The sequence below is a fragment of the Hyaena hyaena genome, unplaced genomic scaffold (assembly GCF_003009895.1).
Source record: "Hyaena hyaena isolate Hyena2069 unplaced genomic scaffold, ASM300989v1 scaffold_67, whole genome shotgun sequence".
NCBI lineage: Eukaryota > Metazoa > Chordata > Mammalia > Carnivora > Hyaenidae > Hyaena > Hyaena hyaena.
In genome coordinates this window covers 2,112,373-2,125,890 of record NW_024080699.1, presented here as the reverse complement: position 1 = coordinate 2,125,890, position 13,518 = coordinate 2,112,373, and the positions used below count along the sequence as shown (strand labels likewise).

Here is a 13,518-nt window from a genome sequence, read left to right as displayed (position 1 = left end):
GGACATTTAAGTGCTTTCATATCTCGGCCATTGTATATGATGCTGCCCTGAATATAGAGTTGCATTTATCTTTTCGCATTAGTGTTTTCATTTTCTTAGGATAAATACCTACAAGTGGAATTGCTGGATCCTATGGTATTTATAGTTTTAATTTTTTTTACCTTTATTTAAGTAATCTCTGTACCCAACATGGGGCTTGAACTCATGACCCCGAGATCAGAAGTCACATGTTCTTCCAACTGAGCCTGGCAGGTGGTCCTAGATTTTTAATTTTTTGAGAAACCTCCGTACTCTTTTCCAGAGTGGTTGGACCAGGTTACATTCCTATCAACGTTGCACGAGGGTTGTTGCTGTTTCCCCTTCACATCCTAACCCAACACATTTCTTGTCTTTTTGATGTTAGCCATCCTGATAGGTGTGTGTTGATCTCACACTGTGGTTTTGATTGCATTTCCCCGATGATGAGTGATGGTGAGCATCTTCCATGCGTCTGTTGGCCATCTGCATGTCTTTGGTAAAATGTCTGTTTAGGTCCTCTGCCCATTTTTTAACTGATTGTTATATGGCTATTGATTGAGTTGCATGAGTTCTTTACATATTTTGGATTAAAATTTTTTTTTTTTAAATTTTTTTTTTAATGTTTTATTTATTTCTAGGAGAGAGAGAGAGAGAGAGCGTGAGCAGGGGAGGGTCAGAGAGAGAGGGAGTCACAGACTGAAACAGGCTCCAGGCTCCGAGCTGGCAGTCAGCACAGAGCCCGACGCGGGGCTCGAACCCATGAACTGCGAGATCATGACCTAAGCGAAAGCCGGGCACTTAACCGACTAAGCCACCCAGGCGCCCCTGGATTAAAATTTTTTTAATGTTTGTTTATTTTTGAAACAGAGACACACTGCAGGCGGGGGGGAGGGGGGGTAGAGAGAGAGGGAGACACAGAATCCGAAGCAGGCTCCAGGCTCCAAGCTGTGAGCACAGAGCCCGACATATGGCTCAAACCCACAAACCACAATATCATGACCTGAGCCGAAGTCGGAGGCTTAATTGACTGGGCCACCCAGGCACCCCTGTATATTTGGGATTTTAACACCTTATTAAATATATCATTTGCAAATATTTTCTCCCATTCAGTAAGTTGCCTTTTTGGTTCTGTGATGGTTTCCTTTGCTGTGCAAAACGCTTTTAGTTTGATGTAGTACCAATTATTTATTTTTGCTTCTGCTGCCCGTGCCTGACGAGACAGAGCCAAAAAAACACTGGCAAGGCTGATATCCAAGAGTTTACTACCTATGTTTTCTTTTAAGAATTTTATGGTTTCAGGTCTTATATTTATTTATTTTCTTCTTTTTTAAACAATTTTTTTATTATTTTTTTTACAAATAGTTTATTGTCAAATTAGTTTCCACATAACACCCAGTGCTCATCCCCACAAGTGCCCTCCTCCATGCCCATCCCTCTTCCCCCCCACATCCATCAGTCCTCAGTTTTTGTCAGCATTCAAGAGTCTCTCATGGTTTGCCTCTCTCCCTTTCCCCCACCATTTCCCCCCTTCTTCTCCCGGTTGGTCCTCAGTTAAGTTCCTCCTAATCCTACTATACGTGCAAACATATGATCAGGTCTTATATTTAGTTCTTTAATCCATTTTGAATTTATTTTTGTGTATGGTGTAAGACAGTGGTCCAGTTTCATTCTTTTGCCTGTAGCTGTCCAGTTTTCCTGGCACGATTTATTGAAGAGACTATCTTTTCTCCATTGTGTATTCTCAACTTCTTTGTTGTAGATTAAATGACCGTATAAATGTAGATTTATATCTGGGCTCTCTGTTCTGTTTCTATGTGTCTGTTTTTGTGCCAGTATTATGGTTTTGGTTATTATAGCTTTCAAGTATAGTTTGAAATCTGGGAGTGTGATACTTCCATCTTTGTTTTGTCTTTCTCAGGATTGCTTTGGCTATTTGGGGGCTTCTGTGGCTCCATACAAAGTTGAGGGTTATTTTCTAGTTATATATGAAGAATGCCATTGGTATTTTGATAGGCATTGCACTGAATCTGTGGATTGCTTTGGGTAGTGTGGGCATTTTAACAATATTCTTCTAGTACCTGAGGATGGAATAGTTTTTATACCATTTGTGGCATCTTCAGTTTCTTTCATCAACGTATGACAGTTTTTGGAGTGCAGGTCCTTCACTTTCTTGGTTAAATTTATTTTTAGGTGTCTTATTCTTAGACAATTGTAGATGGGATTGTTTTCTTAATTTCTCTTTCTGATAGTTTGTTATTAGTGTATAGAAACACATCACATTTCTGTATATTAGTTTTGTATCCTGCAGCTTTACTGAATTCATTTCTTCTAAAAGTTTTTTTTTTTTTTTTTGGTGGGGTCATTAGAGTTTTCTCTATATAGTATGTCTTCTTCAAATAGTGACAATTTACTTCTTTCTTACTAATTTGGATACCTTTTATTTTTTGTCTGACTGCTGTGGCTACACTTTATAGTGCTATGTTGAATAAAAGTGGCAAGAGTGGACCTCCTTGGCCTATTCCTGATCTTGGAGGGTTTAAGGGCATTCACCTTTTCATTGAGTATAGTGCTAGCTTGGGTTTGTCATAGATGGCTTTTATTATGCTGAGGTTTATTCCCTTTATACCCACTTTACTGTGAGTTTTTATCATGAATGGATGTTGAACTTTGTCAGATGCTTTTTCTGCATTTATTGAGGTGGTATGATTTTTATCCTTTGTTTTGTTAAGGTATATCCTGTTGACTGATTTGCGGATTAGAATAAATCCCACCTGGTCATGGTGTTGAACCCTTTTAATGTATTCTTGAATTCAGTTTGCTAATGTTTTGTTGAGCTTGTTAACTCTTTTTTTTTTTTTTTAATGTTCATTTATTTACTTAGAGAGCATGTGTGTGTGCTCATGCACATGCAGGGGAGGGGCAGAGAGAGAGGAAGGGAGCGAGGGAGAGAATTCCAAGCAGGCTCCATGTTGCCAGTGCAGAGCCCAATGTGGGGCTCAGTCCCATGAACCGTGAGATCATGACCTGAGCTGAAATCAAGAGTTGGATGCTTAATTGACTGAGCCCCCCAGGCACCCCAAGCCAGTTAATCTTAAACTCATTAGCTTACTTCTGTTCTCACTGTCACTGCCTAACTTTTGCCATCATCAGCCCCTGGGTTGACAGCAGCCTCCTAAATAGTTTCTCCATCTTTTTTTTTAAATTATTTTTTATTTTAAATGTTTATTTCTGAGAGAGAGAGAGAGAGACAGCGTGAGCAGGGGAGGGTCAGAGAGAGAGGAAGATACAGAATCTGAAACAGGGTCCAGGCTCTGAGCTGGCTATCAGCACAGAGCCCGACGCGGGGCTCAAATCCACAGACTATGAGATCATGACCTGAGCCGAAGTTGGACGCTTAACCGACTGAGCCACCCAGGCGCCCCAGTTTCTCCATCTTTAGCCCTGCTTTTACTTGCTGAGCCACTCTCCAAACTGTAAGCAGAATGTTAAAATGTACTTACTTAAAAACACCATGTGCCATTCACTGTTGTAGATGCTTTACAAATATTAACTCATTGGATCATAACCCTGTGAGGTTGGTACTATTATCTGTATTTCTAAGGAGGAGGAAACGGGATCACAGAGCCAGTAAGTAACTTGTCTGTGATCACATGGCTGGTAAGAACCAGGACCTGAGCTCAGGAATCTAGCTTCAAAGCCTTTGCTCTTTTTTCTTAATTAACTTAATTTATTTTTTTATTTTTGAGAGAGAGAGAAAGCGGAAGCGGGGCAGGGGCAGAGAGATGGGGTACAGAGGATCTGAAGTGGGCTCTGCACTGACAGCAGTGAGCCCAATCGGGGCTCGAACTTGTGAACTGTGAGATCAAGGCCTGAGACACCCAGGTACCTCCAGAACATGTGCTCTTAAGTACTACTCTTGGCTGCTGATCTTTCGGATCCTAGCTCTGATGGTGTCACTCTTGTCTGGAGCTCTCCGGTGTCTGTCCGTTGCTGTTAGAGTAAACCCAAACTCTGACATCTTGTGAAGGCCTCTAACTTCTCCAGGTTCCTTTTGCCCCCGCTTGCTGTCCCTCTCAGTGGACCAGACATAACCGCTTCCTGCTGTTTCCGAGAGCCCTGCATTTGCACTTTCAGGCCTTTGTAGTGGCCATGTCCTCTGCCCAGACTCTCCCTAGGGCAGCAGATTAGCCTCTTTCAGGTCTTAACTGAGATGCTCTCCCAGGCGGCTTTCTCTGACCCACACCTGGTTGGGATCATGTGCTCTTCTTATACCTCGTGTGTTTTCTTTATCTTGACATTTGTCACGTTGTGTGTAAGTGACTGCCAGTGTGTCAGTACCCTGAGAGTCAGGTTGGGTTTGTCTTGTTTGCCTCATATTCCTACCTCCTGGGGAAAAACAAAAAACAAAAACAACATGCTGAATGAAAGAAGAGACTTAGAGATTAAGTGTTTGGTTAAGAGTTGCCCAACGAATAAACAGTAAAGCCAGTATTTGAACATAGGTCCTTCTGACTCAAAAACTTGTGTTATAAGCCATACTGTGATATTAGAATGTTGGGGTTTGAGTTGTTTAAACATTGCTCTTGGGATCCCTGGGTCTCTTCAGATTGTATGTTAACTCTGTAGAGGGGCTGACTTTGGGTAGGCTTTCTCTGTGATCACCTTAAACACAGTGCTTAGCCATGTTTGCTGGTGCTTTCTGAACAAGTGTTTCTGCCCTCAATGTCCTTGTCAGAAAACAAGGGTTTCAATCCAAATGAAGAGCTTGGCTCACTCTTACTAAAGGAACAATCCCCTTCCCTAATATATATGTTCGTTTATTATACTCAACCTTAGAAACAGCTTTTGAATGAGTCCTGGAAGAGTGGTGCTCACCTGCATGCACTTAAACCAGTAAATCAACTTAAACCAGAAATCAGTGCTATTTTGCTACAGTAGAATGGGAGGGGGTGAACTTGGATATTTCATTCAGTTGTGATTCAAAGCATTTTTTAAAAAATTTAAATCTAAATCGTGGCGATTTCTTTATCCCTCTCTCCAGTGGAATTGAATTAAAGCATTTTCACTAGTGATGGAGAAATAGCATTATATAATAAACCTATGATAAAAAGCATTTCAACTTAGTGCTGATTCATTATATAATTTTCCGTAAAATTATGCATGCTGTGGTTCTTCTAGATGCCTGCGTTGTTGTTTTTTTGTTTTAAGTTTATTTGTTTATTTTGAGGGAGAGAGTGCATGCGTTTGAACAGGGAGGGGTCACAGAGAGGGAGAGAGAGAGAATCCCAAGCAGGCTCTGCACTGTCACCGCAGAGCTGGACGCAGGGCTCAAACTCATGAACCATGAGATCATGACCTGAGCTGAAATCAAGAGTCAGATGCTTTACCAACTGAGCCAGCCACACTCTAAAGCCCTAAGTGGTTTTCTGTCTAATGTTTCTACCCTTCCTTTCTTAGATGTGTGTGTGTGTGTGTGTGTGTGTGTGTGTGTGTGTGTGTGTGTAGCAGAGTCCTAATTTCCTGGCGGCTTCAGCCTGTGCTTATTTACTAACCTGCGGGGACAAAAGGTTTGTCATCCAGTCAGCTCCTCCATTTAAACCCAAGCATGTTGTATCCTGCTCAACCTGTCCGTAATATGTTATATCCTGCATGGTGTTGACACAGTTATCTAAATACATATTTAATTTCTATCAAAGGAACTTGTAAATTGTGTGAGGATGTAAGTAAACATAGAAAAAGGCTGCATTCTGATTAAGAAAGCATTGTTTAATCTCAGATAACTTTCTCCAGGATTCCGTGTAACCAAAATTTAATTTAACAATCCACATGTATTATGTGAACAGTGAAGGTTATGATTAAGTATAAATACCATATGAGCAGGGAGACCTGGCTTGCCTTAGTCGCACTGTACCCCCAGGCCTAGGACTGTGCCTGGGCACATAGTGGGTATTCAGCACTTCATTCTTTAATGATTCAGTCTCCATTGCAGTGAAGACTGGAAGAATTAAAACAGTTGCACTGTATACGTACATAATGGCATGTTTTTGATGAATTCAGTTTCCTTCAGTTCAGTAAATTAGGTGCTGGGGATACAAAGATAGGAAGATACAGTTCAGATCCTCACTCATTTTATTTCTTCAACAAATATTTATTGATCCCAGTTACTTTGTGCCAAGGCACTGCACCAGGGGTTGAGAATACAGGAGGAGCCATGACCTCTGCCGTCATGTTGCGTTTAGTTTGGAAAGGAAGGGACAGGAGGAGGGTGAGTGAGCTGAAAACTCGGATGCAAGAGTTCTAACCCAATTGCTGTATTTGTTTGGCTGGCAAAATATTTTTGTCCTTTTTTTCCATTCCCACTCCCTGTAGTATCACAGTAATCATTACTAATCTGGTCTTTATAAAGATTGTTTTTAGACAACCTTTTTTTTTTCCTTTTAATGTTTGTTTATTTTTGAGCGAGAGAGTGGGAGGAGGAGCAGAGAGAAAGAGAGGGACAGAGGATTCGAAGTGGGCTCAGTGCTGACAGCAGAGAGCGCGATGCAGGGCTCCAACTCAGAACCATGAGATCATGACCTGAACCGAAGTCAGGTGCTTAACTGACTGAGCCACCCAGGTGGCCCTGGTCCTTGGAAGGATTGGAGCTGTGGACCTTAGAATGAAGTGGGAAGATGGCCACGCGGATAATGAGGTCACAGTATGACAATTGCCGCCGTAGCCCCATGTGCCAGTGGCAAGGAGACTTCAGGAAGCCAGCTCCTTAGTTGAAGAAGTGAAGAGTTGCACCATGGTGTGTGGGAGAGAACTGGGAAGAGTGCAGGTCACAGGATTGGGCTTCTTTGGACCTCCCGCTGTGCTGTCCATGAGGGAGTGTGTCCGGGCTGTGCTCCAGAGCGCCTCCCAGACCCGCTCCTCCCTCTCAACCCCCAGGAGCATCCCTGCTTCTGCTTCTCTGCAGGTTGGGCTTCTCTGAAAGATTTTGTTTGAGCGGTGGTTTCTTTAGCTAAAAAAAAGTTTTAAAATCCCTAAACTAGATTACCTCCAAAATCCTGGCATGCAAACATCCAGTGATTGCTTCTAATACTGCATGCCTGGCCACTGCTAATGTGCTCAGGGAAATAAGAAAGGCAGCAGCAGAAACTTCTTGTCGGGTAGAAATGCCATTTGCCCTACAAAAGGTCATTTGATTGAGATGAGGGTCACAGAGAAGGTCAGGTATGATTTGGGTTAGAACCCCAAGAGTTCTGTAAACACTATTTGTTTCCACAGTGGTCTCGTTTGGCAAAGCCTTAATTGCTTCCTTAAAAACCCTTTTTTTTTTTTGGAGGATTTCTGAAGGGCTTCAGAGAGTCCCACACTTTATGTTATCTGGACCTCTGTGTTTCTTTACATTTCCTCCACGCTGCCCGCACTGTGTAGGATATGTATGTAAAATATGTAATATGTATATTTATGTAAAGTATATTTATGTACATAAATGTTGAGGGCATCTTTCCTTGCGTATTGCTTGTTCCATCTTTTCTCACTCTTCCTTTGTTTATGACACAACCCGGGTGTTCTGTCAATACTCATGATCTCAGGGAGCTGCAGGAACTTTTCACATACCGCTTGCCAGGGATCAGGCCCAGCCCACAGAAGGAGAAGGAAACAGTAGGAGAGAGACTGTATGGATGGCTGTTTAGCCCTCAGTGGGTATGACCTTGCAAATCACTTCATTCCTTTGAGCCTTAGTTTCCTCCTATACAATAGAGATCATAATACCTCCCAGAGATGATTGTTTTGATGTTTAAAGGGTATAATAAGAATGTAAAGTGTTTTACTTGGTGTTTAGCCTACAGTAGACACTTAATGAGTTAGAATCCCTCTCTTCTTTTTGTTTTAATGTCCCTTTCCTCCTTGGGAATTTGTCTCCCTCCCTCCCTCTCTCTCCACTTTCCCACAGCTATTTATCAAACTCCTCCTGACGTTATGCGAGGCATTGCTCATGGTGCCATGGATACAGCCGTGAAGTAAAACAATGTACCTGTTGTCACGGGGCACACATTCTGTTACTTCCTCCTCACTGAGGTGCAGTAACCATCCGGGACTAGAGTAGAGAGTATGTAAAGCACTCTTCCAACCCAATGCTAAAAAGACAACCCAGTTAAAAAGTGGGCAAAGTATTTGGCTATTTCTGTTCAAATATGAACAGCCAATAAACACATGAAAAGATGCTTAACATCATTAGTCACCAGAGAAATAGAAACCAGAAGCACAGTGAGAAAAGACATCACACCCAGTAGGATAACTATAAAACACAGATGGTAACAAGTTGCTAAGGATTTGGAGAAATTAGAATCCTTCTACATTGTTAATGGGAATGTCAACTGGTACAGCCAATTTGGAAAACAGTCTGGCATTTCCTTAAAATGTTATGCATGAGTTACCATATGACCTGACAATTCTGGATATCTAGCCAAGAGAAATGAAGACATGCATCCGTATAAAAACTTGTATATGAATTTTCATAGCAGCATTGTTCCTAATAACCGAGAAATGGAAACAACAACCCAACCCAAGTGTCCATTAGCTGATGAATGGACAAAATGTGGTCTATCCATAAAATGGAATATGATTTGGCAGTAAAAAGGAGTGGGGTGCTAACACATGCTACGGCATGGATGAATCTTGAAAACATGCTAAGTAGAAGAAGCCAGTTACAAAAGACTGTATGTTGTATGATCTCATTTATATTAAATGTCCTAGGGGCGGCTGGGGGACTCAGTTGGTTAAGTATCTGACTCTTGATTTCGGCTCAGGTCATGATCTCATGGTCGTGTGATCTAGCCCTGCGTCGGACTCTGTGCTGAGTGTGGAGCCTGCTTCAGATTCTCTCCCTCTGCCCCTCTCCTGCTCTCTGTCTTTGTCTCTCTCTGTCTCAAATTAAAAAAAAAAAAAATTGTCCTAAGCCGGCAAATATGTAGAGACAGATTAGTGGTTGCCTGGAAGTGGGAGAGCTGGAGATGAGTGATGGGGAATGCTGCTGGGTCTGGGGTTTCTTTCTGTGATGATGAGAATGTTTAAAATTATGGTGATAGTTGAACAATTGTGATAGTTGAACAATGGTGATAGTACGTATGTGTGTATATACGTACATGTATATTTTTTTAAGTAAAATCTGTTTTAGATTATATACATGTATGTATGCATATCTGCATACAAATATATGTATATAATCTAAACCACGGATTTTTTAAATTTACATATATATATATTTAAGTACACTCTGTGCCCCACATAGGGCTGGAATTCATGACCCTGGGATTAAGGGTCACACACTCCACTGACTCAGCCAGCCAGGTACCCTGCACAGTTCTAAATACAGTAAAACTTTGTTTTGCAAGTATAATTTTTCCGGAAACATGGTTGTAATCCAAAGCACTTGTGTATCAAAGTGAATTTCTCCATAAGAAATCACAGAAACTCCGATGGTTCCATAACCCCAACATATTTGTATAAAAATGATACAATACTGTAATATATGACAAAATAATAAAGAAAATACAAAATATAAAGAAAAATAAAGTATCCTGCACTTACCTTTGAAAACCTTTGTGGCTGGTATGAAGGAGATGAGGGAAAGGAGGGATATTGTGTAGGATGACTTTCACTATCACTAATGGAATCACTGCTATCTGTTGGCCCAATGGAATCTTTTTCTGTGTGGGGGCCATTGCATACGCTCGCACATATGTTGACCACAGTACAGTATTAATAAATCTTTATCATGTACTGTATTCAACATAACTGGCAATAAGGCAGCAGAGGAAAGTATCTATATCTGCAGACAGCCTGACCTAGAATGAGGCAAAGCATCCCTAAACTTCCTCTTGTATGGAAAAGCAAGGGACTGCCCACAGGCACTTTGAAGTGACAAAAAATACACTAGTGCCAGTTGTGGGCACCTTCCAATTGATTCCTGCCAAACACCGCAGCCTGAGACCGAGCATCCGAACATGGGAGACGACCGCCCACAATCCCACAGCAGGTGAGCAAAAGAGAGAGGGCTGTTGGCTCAGTTGTGATCATGTGATGTTCTGCATCACGTACTACTTATATTGCAAGACATCGTTTGTTTATCAAGTTAAAATTTCTTAGAAATGTTTGCTTGTCTTGCGGAACACTTGCAGAACAAATTACTTGCAATCCAGTGTGTTTTACTGTATACGAAAAACCATCGAATTGTACGTTTAATAAAAAGTGTTTATTTTGAGAGAGAGAGTGTGAGCTGGGGGAGGGGTGAAGACAGAACCCCAAGCAGGCTCCACAGTGTCAGCGCAGAGCCGGACGCAAGGCCTGGACCCACGAACCGTGAGCTCATGACCTGATCCGAAAACAAGAGTCAGGCACTTAACTGAGCCGCCCAGGCGCTCCTTGAGCTGTACATTTTGAACAGGTGACGCTTATGGTATGTAGATGATAGCCCAGTCTGACTGTTAGGAAGGGGCCGTGCCACGGGTTCTTTCTCCTGAACACGTGAACGTGCTCTGGCTTCGTCCTGGAACAAAACACGACAAAATGCCATCGACTCCTGGAGCCCCCGTGCTGCCACTGTCCCGTGGCTTTTTCTCTTTCCTTCACAGCTAAGACTCCTAAAAGGTTAGAAAAGAAGTAATTAAGAAACCGTTCATTCCAGAGGACTTCAAAATTAATGGATAAGCAGAAACAGGAAAATTTTTGGACATTTCATCTCACCCCCCCCGAGATAATTATTATTAATCTTTTATTTAATTTTAGCATTAGAAAAGTTGACACCTCGTGTTTTTTATTTTCAAAGAGAAGTACTATTTTAAGGAAAGGTTTATAAGTTACCTTGCTAAGAGCAGAATATTTTTTAAAGAAAAATACCATCATCTCCTGTAATAATATTAAGCACGGCGGGCTTCTGTGCATGATTTGATTTTTAAACTTTTTGGAATTGTCTGAATCAAATGTGAGGTCATTAAAACCCAGTGCTTTGGAAGCATTCCTGCTCACAGAAGTGTGGATGGAATCTGTAAAGCCTTGCTGCTTTCTTAAGCCACGCTTGTTATGTGGCTCTTGCTGAAGCCACAGCCTGCTGTCCCAGGAGAATTTCAGTCTTCCCCATTTCAGAGTGTGTTAAAGCCCCGCACCCTGGGAAGTGAACATTTCATGGATTCCCTTCGGCTTTTGAGGACTGTTCACAGAGCCTGGCTGACACTGGCCATGAATGAGGATGTCAGCTGGTAAGATGGAGTTCCTGCTTGAGAAACCCCCCTGAGCTAATTTCATTGATCGGTTTTCTTTTGCCCATGCAGAATTGGACTGGCTGAACAACCCAAGCTTCTGCGCTGGAGCCGCAGCCTCTCTGAGCCGGCAGAGCGAAGCGGCCTCGGCCCTGCTCTCCGAGGGGTCACCGCTGACCAGGTAGGTTTTTACAAAAGACAGTTTTCAGTTTTTGTCAATGTCCTGTATGTAGCTTGGTTTGAATAATGCTCCCCAGGGAACCCCATGGGAGAAGAGCGAATTAGAACTCTTTTCACGGAAAGCAGTGAGGTGCTCTTTGACTGGTTTTCCGTGCCTCTTTCCCAAAGTCTTTCTTTTTTCTACCTTTGCATTCCAGCAGCAAGTGGAATGCAAGTGACAGCAAGTGACACAGTTCCTGCCAGTAATTAGGCCACAAGGGAAATGGCATCACTGTGACTCTTAAGTAACTCAACTAACCTCATTGGGAACCTTTAGAATATTGTCACTTGAATATTTCTTCAGTTGCTTTTTCAGTGTTTTTGGAAAAACAAAAGATGCTGGTGTGCTAGAACATAGGGTAAAATCTCCTGAAAACTTTGGGGAAAGCAGAGTGGCACCTATCTGGATGAAGCTTTGAAAGAAGCTGTGGTACATCATTGAATTGAGAAATGAGCTCCCTTGTGAATATGGACAAGATGGTCTCATTAATTAAGATGATGAGCCCTGGGAAGTCAGGTCTCTAAAAGTACGAGAAGCCTTTGGAAACTGAGAATAGTTGATGTGTGAGAGAGCTGTTTATAAGTGTGTAAGTGATGTGGAAGAGCTCATTGTAACATTTACACACAAGGGCCAGAATGAAACCTTTTCTTGGCATTAAGTGATTAAGTTTTGGGGGTATGGTGGGGTGGTCCAGAGCTCACGGCCAAGAGCAAATTCTTAAAAGACCTCTTTGGTGCAAAAAAGTGATTTTATTAAAGCACAGGGATGGGACCTGTGGGCAGGAAGAGCTGCACTGGGGTCATGACGGGTAACTGATTACATACCCTCAGGTTGGGAGGGGGTCAGGGATGGAGTAAATCTCTAAGGAATTTTGGAAACAAGGTTTTCAGGACCTTGAGGGGCTAGCTGTTGCTAGGGAAACGCCACTTATTACCGTTTAATAAAACCTCAGTCATGAGACCCTTAGGATGCATATTGGGAGCCATACGATTGCTTGGAGTATGATTGCCAGCCTCTATGCTGGGGCAGGTGAGACAAAGGAAGTTGACTTACAGGATCCTCAAGGTTGGGATAACGTTAGGCTAAGGTTCCCTTTTGCCCCCAGCAAAGTGCCACCCTTGAGCCAGCTGAGCTGCTAGAGGGAAGTCACTCTGCAGGTTTCAAGGTCTTGTCAGTGGGGTTGTAGGTGGTAAAGGAATTTAATTTTCCATCTGCCTTAGTTTCCCACATCACTGTGGCAAGCACTTAAACCCCTTTCTTTGTTCTTGGGGAGTCAAGATTGTCCGAGGAATATCACACATTGCACCTGCCGGGGGGGGGGGGAAGTGCCAGCCTGTATTTTGCCCTCAGCTTGCCCCGCCCTCCCTCATCATTAAGGACATATTGCTTTAATATGTAGGACTGAAAATAAACCTTTTATAATGTTACTTTAAAAAATACTATATTTGATTAAATGACTGGTAGATTACTTTCCTTTAAAAATGGATGGATGTGGGGCACTTGGGTGGCTCAGTTGGTTGAGCGTCCAGCTTTGGCCCAAGTCATGATATAGCGGATCATGAGTTGGAGCCCTACATTGGGCTCTCTGCTGTCAGGGTGAAGCCCGCTTCGGATCCCCTGTCCCTCCCTCCGCCCGTCCCCTGCTCACACCCTCTCTCTCAAAAATAAACACACATTTAAAAAAAAATGAATAGATGGAATTAGGCAAGATGGCGGAGAAGTAGGGAGCTCCGTACTTGCACTCGCGCCCATGCCTCACACGCAAAAGACCTGAAGCCATAGGAAACCGTACAAAACCCAAGAGATTGGGAGAAAAAGGACGCAGAATCCACTGAGAAAGCCTTCTAACGCGAGTGCGAACTGGGGAAGATAAAATCGGGCCTGGATCGGGGACTGGAGGGACGGGGCGATCCCCCTCTGCGGGGAGTGAGAGGGGAAAATGAGAGTCCGAAACAGAAAAACCTCCGCTCGGGGTGTAGAAAGACCTTGCGCACGAAATACCTGCGCACCAGGGCCCCCCCCCGCCCCCCCCCC

At 42.8% G+C, this 13,518-nt stretch overlaps 1 protein-coding gene across 2 annotated transcripts in view; it reads left to right on the top strand.

The window, feature by feature from the left end:
• The window catches only part of NRDE2 (NRDE-2, necessary for RNA interference, domain containing), a 55,053-nt gene that overhangs the window by 6,090 nt on the left and 35,445 nt on the right, over positions 1–13,518 (top strand). For both annotated transcript variants that reach the window (XR_005528494.1, XM_039232527.1), the window contains exon 2: positions 11,337–11,445. Coding sequence is in view for 1 of the 2 variants with exons in the window: in XM_039232527.1 (XP_039088458.1) it covers positions 11,337–11,445 (109 nt within the window). In the remaining variant the exon portion in view is untranslated. The remainder of the gene's footprint in view (positions 1–11,336; positions 11,446–13,518) is intronic.